This window comes from Dunckerocampus dactyliophorus, chromosome 5 (genome assembly GCF_027744805.1).
Source record: "Dunckerocampus dactyliophorus isolate RoL2022-P2 chromosome 5, RoL_Ddac_1.1, whole genome shotgun sequence".
NCBI lineage: Eukaryota > Metazoa > Chordata > Actinopteri > Syngnathiformes > Syngnathidae > Dunckerocampus > Dunckerocampus dactyliophorus.
In genome coordinates this window covers 343,409-354,479 of record NC_072823.1, presented here as the reverse complement: position 1 = coordinate 354,479, position 11,071 = coordinate 343,409, and the positions used below count along the sequence as shown (strand labels likewise).

The window sequence follows — 11,071 nt, the reverse complement described above, 5'->3', positions numbered from 1 at the left end:
CACCAGGAACAGGCTGGACTTCCTGCTGGCAATGCCAACCAGGCTCCTGCTCCGGTTCTACAAGGACCCAATGGCACGTAGCATCGCCACCAGTCCCGTACTCCCGGAGCACCCCCACAGGACACCACGGGGGACACGGTCCGATGCCTTTTTCCAAGTCCACAAAGCACATGTAGACTGGTTGGGTGAACTCCCAAGAACCCTTGCAAGGGTGTAGAGCTGGTCCAGTGTTCTGCCCCCAGAACAAAAACCACATTACACCTCCTGTAGCTGAGGTTGGACTAACGGTCGTACCCTTCTTTCTCTCCAGCACCGTGGAATAGACTTTCCCAGGGAGGCTGAAGTGTGATCACACCATCTGTGAAAGGGGGGCCACCACCCTGGTCTGCCAATCCAGAGGTACCGTTCCCCATGTCCACAAAATGTTGACGAGACAAGTTGGTCCCTCAGCATTTCAGGAAGATTTTGTTTGAAATTGGAATGCCTCACAGTTTGGAATTTGAACTTGTGTTGTTGTACAACTCAGCCAACATTGCACAACAGAGAATTTGAGGAAATGCTGAGGAAGAAGTGCTGGAGAGGAAGAAGAGGTTGCGGCTTCGTGTGGAGGTCATGCGGAGCAGAGAGAGAGATGGTCGCCATCTGCTCTGCAAAATGTTTTCCGCTTTGGCAGCACAAGAGGGAATGAATCATTGTGCCACCTCAAAGTGTGCCCACATACTCTGCCTCTGCCGTGCTGCAGGACTGCTCTCAGGGGCGCTCCCCTCCTCAAAAGCATTCCAAATATATGCGAGGCAAACCATGTGACCAAAGTTGCTGTGAAGATTTCAGCTGCTAATGAGCGCCCAGCGACATGATCAATAAGACGACAGCTTTTTCATCTTACGCGGCAGAGAATTGATCCTTCTTCACGCGGATGACACGACAAAAGTCCCCATCAGCAGTGTAGTACATCAACAGTGACTTACCCCCCCCCAGTTGGTCCCGTGAGTCCGGTTCTGGTTTGACATCCGGGACGAGAAAGTAGTTCCGCTTCGTTGCTGGGTCATTTAAGTAAAGTGTTTGCCTTCTCAAAACAATATGTGTTCAAAAGAGTAGGACATTTGCATCACAAAAATGCCTCCTCGACGTCACAAAACGCTCGGCGTTCTATTTGTCTCCCGCCGTGTCCCTGCGCACTGTCGCCTGTCCATTCTTGTGCATGCGATGAAGATGCTCACATCTTCTTCCGCTGTGGAACACACACGTAAACAAGATGGCCGTGGCGCTTAAAGGAAAACAACATCCATCATCCACAATCCTTATGTGAAACATGAACACATTTCTTTCCCTTTCCAGCGCGTTCTAAGGAGAGAAAATGACCTAGCATGAGCCAGCTAACAATGCACGTCATGGGAGGTACCTACAGGACGCATTGATTTGACATAGCCTATATAGCTAAAGCTACTTCCGTCAACACCAGCAGCATAGAAACAGCAAGGACACGTCCAATGTGGATGTGTTCATGTTTCACATAAGGATTGTGGACCAGAACTGGATTCACAGGACCAATTGGGGTGTAAGTCACTGTTGATGTACTACACTGCTGATGGGGATGTCATACAACCTCTTGTCAAAAAATGTGAACTATCCCTTTAATGTCATTGACTTTTTTTTTTTACATGGTAACCACAGTAACCACATTACACGTCGGGTGCACGGCTCGCAGCCCCACACATTCGTACCTCAGATGACACTCTGGCAAAGCAGAGACATGAGACATTTATTTTTTATGGCTTTGACTTGGACTTGTGACCAAAGACTTGAGACTTGCAAAAAAACTACCTGTGAACATCTCTGGTGTGCACATACTGGAGTTAAATTAAAGGTACATTTAAAAACTAACAGATATAAAAGGTTCTTGGTTTTGAGAAGCAGGATGTTATCGGCTTAGGGAAAACATGTACTGGGCATCCCCAATTCCAACCTTTCTTGGTTTCAGATTACATTTTGTTGTTTTTGCCTTTCTGGTACCAGCATTCAAATGTGACCTTTCTCTGCCAACCTTACAACCTCTCTCTCATCCCATTGCAACTTGTTCTTTGTAACATTAATAGCTTGTTTCTCAGAACTTTAGGACTTTAGCCACGTAACATTACGGTTGCTTTTTCTCATAACATTCCAGCTTTTTTTTTTCTGGTAAGCTTCCAACCTCGGACTGCTTCTGTGGTTCCTTTCACGTTCCTTCCGTCGCCTCAGAAACAATGAGACACCATCCGATCCTTGAAAATTTATTGGAGTAAATAGAAGATGAAGTTATCAGTGATGGAATTAAAAAAGAAAGAAAGGAATGAGTACCCTTGCATAGATCACAGACCATGCCTTTTTGTTGTCGTACGCTGAAGCATAATCCTCGGGAAACATGACGATGGCGCTTTGATACAATCGCTTTGCTTGAAAGATGAAAAGAAGAGTTCCAAAGTTCTTTTTTTTGTTGTTGTTTGTTTGTTTTCTGCTCCAAAGTAGCCCGGCTTCTGCTGGACAGAAAGTGAGAGAAACCCAACAGTCAAGAACAAAGCAGGGCACAGCTTGGAGGGAGTTCAGTTTGAGGAACTAGCCCTTAAACGTCCTCGTTCGTGTTCCTCGGCCTGGAGGCCAGCAAAACCCTGTGATCAGGTCACGACTCCAGCAGGGGGCACAAAGGAGCAAGGGGTTTCTTTCAAAAACTAAAACCACAAACTCAAAAACCATGTCTCGAAATGGATGTGCAGTCTCGAAAGGCAAAGCTCATGCAGTCTTCTGTCGACCATGCAGCGTGTTCCTCCGTACAGATAAACTACAGCAGCTTCAGCGGCTGGAAATATGCAGAAAATCATTTTTACAAAAGAAATAAAGTATCCCTTTGCAAGGGTTGAATGGAGGCAACTGTTGTTTCACCATTTGTCCAATCAGCTTCTTCAGTTTGAACATTTTACACGTGGAGTCTCCCTGTTTATATCCTGGTGGGCGTGTTGGTGGATTACAGGTCAGATGGGAACCTATTTAACATCCGAATGCTCCAGGCAGCCACTCAGGTCAAAACTGAGCATAGTGGAGTACAGTATGCAGATTGTGGCACAGTCATTGGAGGCTCTGCAGGCAGCGTTAACAGCTGCTGTGAAGGCCTCACTGTGGAACTGCCCTCCTCCAACTGGACCACCATCACCTGTCTTTAACAAATCAATGGCAAGCCCCAAGCAGTACTCCCAGGCGATGATGTTGAAAATCGAATTAGATCTGCCTCAGGCTCCTCCAAAGCCCTCAGCATACACACCGAGGTAGCAGTCTACCAAGACATCTGTGTCGCCACACTACTCTACGGCTGTGAAGCTGGAGAACTTTCACATCAAGGGTCTCCTTGGTCTAACGTGGCGTGATCGTGTGCCACACACAGAAGTCCTGGATAGAGGTGGTACCGAGAGCACGGAGGCCACCTTTCTTCAGGACCAACAAACACAGGCCGCCACACTGTCAGAATGGCAGATGACAGACCTCCACGACAACTGCTGTACGGTCCACCACATCACGGCCAGCCATCTGCAGGACCAGCTGAAGATAACACTCCAGGTGTGGGATACAGCACACACAGGAGACTTTAGGGGAGGAACGAGGCAGGGGAAAGGAAACGCCACAGGAGGAAGATGGTCCCTGGAGCCGAGACCACAACAAACACTAACTTCATACACCCCCACTGCAATAGACCCTGCATCTCTCGTACTGGACTTTCAGTCAGCTCAAAACTCAGCAGTAGAAGGAGTAGAAGTCATCATCGGACACGATGGACGATGGACTACGCTAAGAAACTAGGAAGGCCCTCCCTAAACAAAGGTGTGCGCCGTCATCGATCGTCCCCCAACGATTGTCTCATTCCACGGGGAGCGTGGCCACTAATGAGTTGTTTAGCCACCAGGCAGGCGAACAAGCACCCCCGGGGGGCGCCCCCACCACACTTGACACATAAAAGCGTCCTGGGTGAAAGGTGAAAGCTCTTCAACAAACAAGAAGTCCAGTTGCCTCCGTCCAACCTTTTCGGACTACCATGACCCGAATGAGCAACAATCTACGTCTTTTTCATTCATCACATCTTGAGCGTCATCAACTGAACAAGGTGAAGAAAAGCACATTTTAGTATACTTGTTACATTTGGTTGCAGTCATAGATACTTGTGTTACTTTGCCTTACTTTCTTGAATAAATAGGCCGCTTCAGCAGGCCTCGGTCCTTGCCAGAAGTGCACGGCGGGCCGTAAATCTACGAGAACATGTCGGAGCTTGACGTGGTGAAGCATGAGGACAGCCTTTGACCCCGCGGCGCCGCCGCCACCAGTAATCACGTAAGAGGATAAAGACGGAAAATAATCTTTGTGTTGTTGTATTGCTGTTCAGAGTTTGTCATGTTTGTGGGTATGGAATGCGTAGCACCGTTCAAACAGCAGCAGCAGCAATGCCAAGCCAGAGCAGCTCACGTCCGAGGCAAACATGATAGAATGACATCATCGCTAGTTCGCAGCTGTGCGACGTGGACCTCGTCATTGAGTCTCTTCAGCGGATCAAAACAATGGATCAAAACAAACGAGAGCAAACGAGAGCAGAAAGAAGGAAGCTAATAATAACAAAAGTCATGCTGCCCAAGAGCACCGTGAAGGGCGGCCACTGCAGCAAGACTCTGACATTCAAATAACACTGCAGTCAAACTCCTTCCTTTTTATGTTAAGACCTTGTTGGGACAGCGCAGGGCTACTTTGCACAGAATGTTTGTCTTCATTATTATTCTCTTCAGCCAAATAATGACTTCACATGGATGTCATTGTGTTCCAGCCACGCCGCAGACAACCTGTCTAGAACGCTTCCATACTCAAATTAAAAACCTCAAAAATACTAAATAAATAGAAATACATCAGTATATATGTCACATGTTTTAATTATAGCTATATAATATTGATATTATTTCTTTCTATTTTATTTCTAGATATATATAATTCAAACATTTCTGATAAATGGGACATTTCCTAGCCTGGATGCAGGAAGCCAATGTGGAACCAGTTACAAATAAGATACTTTTAAACCGATAAAATATGAATTAAATGTAAAGACCTCAATGAATGAACATAAAAGGAAAAGTAAGTCTAAATGCATCTTCAATCCCATATCTGGAACAATTCCAATACAAATAAAATCTGAAAGAAAAATATGATTGAAATAATATAATGATAGCATAAATAAACATATGAATATATTAGAATTCATTAGATTACATTTCTGTTCATTATCACGTTTTTGACCAACCTGCAATGAGCTTATCTGCAAAATAAAAATAAATAAATAAAAAGTAGACAAATGTAAAAACTTCCCCCCAAAAAATCAATGATTGGAAATAATAAAATAATACATTTATGAATAAATATATATTTCCTAAGAATTGGTTTCCAATGCCACATGTTCCACCTTAAACTGTGATATTTATATTTGTTTTAAAAAATCCACAATGTATTGGCATTTAACAAAAAAAGATAACTTCATATTGAATACATTCAATAAAAAGATGTCCTTTCAAATAATTTATTGAATTCATTTGTTAAAGTTCCAGACCAGCTACAGTGACCCTGTCTGCAACACTTAGAAGGTAAAATAATATCAAATAAATCATAAATAATCAATGATTAAAAAAATAGTGATTTAAAACATAAAAAGTGACGATATAAAAATGAAAGCGCAATAATAAAATACTGAAAATGAAAGTTACATAAACAATTCTTACTACATAAAGCAAGCAGAATAATTGAATAGCTGTGCAAATTGTGCACTGTTGTGTTCACCATAATGCCCGAGCGCTGCAGTGAGTGATGTCACGCGTGTGCGTGCGTGTGTGTTGTGTTAAAGAAAGCTGCGTATTTAAAAGAGTCCCTCAGGAAGGAGAGTTCAAACAATCTTTCTACAAATCAACATTCTGATTGTGCGAAGCTTCATCAGTGGAACCAAAAAAAAGAAAAAGAAAGAGATGGAGCGTGATGGTGATACACTTTCTTTCTCTCTCTCTCTCTCTCTCTCTCTCTCTCTCTCTCTCTCTCTCTCTCTCTCTCCTTAAGTGCTCGTGTAAAGGCGGTGCTGCTTTGGGACGCTCACATTCAATATTGCACCACTGCAGTTTTTGAGCGTTATGGCTCGGTTTAGCGCGACGGCGTTGGAAGGAAGCCCTGCATTGAAGCTTGCATGCGCCTCTGCAGCAGCTTTGCAATGACCTCACTGAGGTAGAGACCCTGAAAAGGATGCACACACAAAAAAAGCCAGGCATGAATAAATGATGGCCAAAAGCTGTAAATATTCCCTTTTGATTTGGATTGGTAAACGTGGAAAGTACATTACGTTGCTGCTGCTTCATTAAGCGGCGAGGGCATGAAAACCAGCTTGTGCGTGAGAGCCGGGATGGGTTTTTTTTTGTTTGTTTTTTTTTCACCCACTCGTGGCTCATAGTATTATTAATACGTATTACTAACGTCTCAACCCGCTCTGTACGACTTCGCACATCCCTTTTTACGACTTGAGAGGCACTTCCACTGGTCCTGGTGGTGAGTGGAATAAAGGCACTAGCAACTCATATCCGTCCCAATCATCACAACAAGTCCCGTTTGTGGAAAAGGAAGCACGGCTAACTGTCTCATGCACTGCGCTATTGTAACTTACTTATGATTAAATGTTATTTAGTCTCGTTAAGTACTTGTTAAATTCTGGGTTTGGATATATCTGAATGCAATGCAAGGATTGGATTCCTCTAGTTTTCCCTGACCGAGGACCAAAAGGACACTGCAGAGTGCCTGAGTTGCAACAAGCTTGCTTACTCATTGTCATGCATTAATAAATAAGCCAGGATACAAAGAGTACCTCGTGTCCGTAGACCATAATGCAGGTTACTTTTGTTCATCATGCTATGATCTCATGTATGACGCGTCCCAGTCGGAGTGAACATTCAATCATCTAAATATGTCAAATCAAACCCTCATCTATATGTGTGAAAACGTGGGCTGTCCCAGCGACCCGCGATGGGCAAGTGCCGTGCGTGTCGTTGCATGCGTCGGAACGGAAAGTCAAGTCATCATGAGCCTGTGGTCGCGGCCCACGGGATCACTTGGTGATCTGCACGACTCCACTGCGGATGTCCGGGGAGGGGGGAGGGCAATCGTTTACATCCAGATGGGTCTTCCTCCTATAAGGTGCTTTTTAGATCCTTCCGACAGAGGGGGGAGAAAGGGGAGGAAGTGGGCGATGGGTGGGAGCTTCGTCTTTTTCAAGCCGCATGGCTGCAGAAGCTTTGTTGTCCATGCATGATATTGCCTGATAAGACAAGAGTGTGCTTTGCATCCTAACACCTACTTGTGTAATACATGAGGTTATCAGTATGCTTTTTGGGGGGGGGGGTTACGTACTTGCAGGGTTAGAAGAATTCATTAGCCTATCTAACTACTCTTAACAGCTTCTATGGAGACGAGGCCTCACCAAAGCCTGAGGCTGCGTTCACACTTGTGGTTCGGTACTCTGGGCCCGACCAAACCCATCGATGCATTTTCTGTACCGCTTGTCCTCACTAGGGCGGCGGGTATGCTGGAGCCCCGATCCCAGCCGACTGTAGGCGAGAGGCGGGGTACACCCTGGACTGGTCACCAGCCAATCACAGGGCAGGTCCGGACCAAACATTAAAAAAAAAGAAACGTGGTGTGCACTTTGGCGTCACTGGTATTTTTCTCATGTGACCAAAGGCTGTGCAGCAAAGGAAATAAGCTATAAAGTAAAGACGGGATTGGGCAGCTCTCCTGACATATTATGCAACCAAATCATCATCTGCCGGGTTGAATATTATTTTCATATTCACATAGATTTCATGGAAACTCATCAAATATACTTTTAGCAGCGCCGTCGTCACACAGACATTTGCTTTGACATGTCTGTCATTTCTGCATGCTGGTCCGTGTCTTTGGTCCGTGTCGCGTTCACAGTGAACCGAACCACACCAGCGTTCACTTGCAAGCGGTCAACTTGTTTGCTTCTGATGACTGGGTTCGCTTTTGGCCAAACGAACCGCACTAGAAAGCGTGAATGCACCAGAGTTCATTTTAACCGAACCACACGTGAGAAGTGTGAACGCACCCTTAACCAAGCTAACCGGTGGTGCTTTCCCCAGTCCCGCTGCCTAAACATCGGTGAGCAACTTGCTCTTGTTCACACAGTTCTGGTTGGCTATAGTGCAGTTGCCAGTTCTCAGGTTGGCCTCCCTAAAGTTATCGATGCTGTTGTTGAGGTCGCCGTCGATCTCCATGTACTCAGACTTGCTGACGACAGATGAACTGCGGCGGCTGGAGTTGGTGTCGGACGGGATGTTGGGGTTGCTGACGTTGAGAAGTTGCGCCTGCTCCTCGCCCTCCGTCTCTCGGTGGTAGAAGTAGTTGAAGTTAGACACGATGACGGGAACGGGGAGGGCAATGGTCAAAACGCCGGCGATGGCGCACAGAGACCCCACGATCTTGCCCCCGATGGTGACCGGCACCATGTCCCCATAGCCCACGGTGGTCATGGATACCACCGCCCACCAGAAGGCGTCCGGGATACTGCCAAACTGGGAATCCTGCTCCTCGGCCTCGGCAAAGTAGACAGCGCTGGAAAACAAGATGACCCCGATGAAGAGGAAGAAGATGAGCAGTCCCAGCTCTCGCATGCTGGCCTTGAGGGTCTGCCCCAAGATCTGCAGTCCTTTGGAGTGTCGGGACAGCTTGAAGATCCGGAACACCCTGACCAGACGGATCACCCTGAGAATGGCCAGAGACGTCGCCTGCTCCCCGACCCCCTCGGTGTCTGAGTCTTCGGCCAGCTCGGTGCCCAGCGTGATGAAGTAGGGGATGATGGCCACAATGTCAATAGTGTTCATCATGTTCTTGAAGAAGGCCGGTTTGCTGGGGCACGCCAGGAAGCGCACGATCAACTCAAAGGAGAACCAGATGATGCAGAGGGTCTCGATGATGAAGAAGGGGTCCGTGAGGATGTTGGGTTTGTAGTAGATGGTGGAGTTGCCCACGGTCTCTATGTGGCCCATGGGGTCGTCTTTCAGCTGCGGTAGAGTCTCCAAACAAAATATGACAATGGAAATCAGGATGACCATCACTGACACAATTGCGATCCCCCTGGCGGTGCCCGAGCTCTCCGGGTGCTCAAAGAGGAGCCAGATCTGACGCTGGAACTCCCTCTCTGGCAGGGGGCGCTCTTCCTCCCTAATGAAGCCCTCGTCTTCTCTGAACCTTTCCATGGCCTCCACCCCCAGCTCGTAGAACTTGATCTCTTCCGAGAACATATCCAAGGGGACGTTGACTGGTCTCCGCAACCGCCCCCCGGACTGGTAGTAGTAGAGGATGGCGTCGAAGCTGGGCCTGTTCCTGTCGAAGAAGTACTCGTTTCGCAGGGGGTCGAAGTAGCGCATGCGCTTTTTGGGGTTGCCCAGCAGCGTCTCGGGAAACTGTGATAGCGTCTTCAGCTGGGTTTCGAACCTGAGGCCGGCTATGTTGATGACCACCCTCTCGCAGCACTCGTGGTCGTTGTGGTCCGGGGGTGGGTAGGCGTCCTGGGGGTGGCCGGGCACGGCCGAAGTCTCGTCCACGTTGTCTCCTGATACCACCGTCATCTTGCGGCGGGGATGTGGGTTGGTCTGTGCTTCGGGGGGGGAAAGATTTGGACCTCCTCGGCTTCCTGTGCCCCTTAAGGTGCTGGGAACCCCCCCTGACCCCCAGGACACGAGGGGCTGGTTGGCTGAATTTGCCTCAGTGCGGCTCCACTGCGGTTCTCACTGACTTGACCATTGCTGCTCTCCAACACCGCTGCCTCTGCCACCCGGGAGAGAGAGAGAGAGAGAGAGAGAGAGGGAAGGAGGAGGGGGGAGGGGGGGGGGGGGGGGATAATGGGATCAAACAGCGAACACAGATAGATATTTGCCGGCTCAGCATTTTTTCCAGTTTACTTATTTATTTATCTACCTCACTCGCGCTGCAATTAGCAAGGCGCTATGCTAGTAAGGTTTTTTTGCTAATGCATCACGCGAGCACTGCAGTTGAAAGTTTCCAAGCTTTTGACGCATAACACATCATCATAACAAGCCGTTTATGTGCGCGCACGCACAGGCGTGGTGGCTTTCAAGAGCGCTACTTCTTGAGGACGCCTTACCTGGGGGTGACGTGGTGGTGGTGGCGGGGGGGGTCTCACAGGCTGTGATCCAAGCATCCATGTGGAATTCTTCACATGGTCCCATCCCAGCAACAAAACAATCACATGCTTGGCGGCGTCCGTGCGGCTTGGAGCCTCCGTCCCCGTGCACTGCGGGAAGGAGACTGTGCGTGTGTGCGCGCGCTTTAACGCTGCAATTCAAAAAGGGTAGGGTGGGGGGCGGCTACATTAAAGGAGCCATAAGAAAGCCCTTGACGTTATCCAGACATCAGCAGAAACCAGCGCGCGCGGGGAGGGGGGGGACAGCTGATGATGATGATGATGATGATGAGTGTTGTTTCCTCTGCAAGGTTTAGATGTGCGTTTTGCACGCATGCACAGCAGAGGATGGAACGGATGGATGGATGGATGAGGAAGAGGAGAGGGGGGCACTAGCAGTGGGAGGAGGAGTTGTAGCTTTCGACGCAATGCAGAGCGGCTCTTGAAAGCACCACCACCAAGTTGTGGATGCATGCGCCACACCACAGCCGGCAGTGTGAGGCGAAAATGCAACACAAAGACACACTACTGCTACACAAGTAGCGTTGCGTTGTATTGGAGGCTCTGACGCTGATAAACGTGAAGCAAAGATGTAATCTGTTATGATTAACATCACAGGATGCACATGATAATAGTAACATCATCATATACTGTATAATACACAACTACTGTATATAGCAAACCTTTCAGTCCTTGTGACCCCTGGCCCAAAAAAGGACAACAATCCCAATTGCTAAAGCCTTCATAGTTAACTGAATTGTGAATGTTGGCATTCTGCTAATAATATACAGTATGGTGTGTATGTACTGTATGTGTGTA

At 47.6% G+C, this 11,071-nt stretch overlaps 1 protein-coding gene across 1 annotated transcript; it reads right to left on the bottom strand.

Annotated features, from left to right (window-relative positions):
* Nucleotides 1-992: 992 nt before the first annotated feature.
* Nucleotides 993-10,482, bottom strand: LOC129181813 (potassium voltage-gated channel subfamily A member 1-like). The gene is made up of 2 exons (XM_054777453.1): nt 10,214-10,482; nt 993-9,876 (listed from the first exon to the last, which is right to left on the bottom strand). The coding sequence occupies exon 2, from the start codon at nt 9,675-9,677 to the stop codon at nt 8,199-8,201; it is 1,479 nt and encodes a 492-aa protein (XP_054633428.1). The 5' UTR covers nt 9,678-9,876; nt 10,214-10,482; the 3' UTR covers nt 993-8,198.
* Between the last annotated feature and the right edge of the window lie 589 nt (nt 10,483-11,071).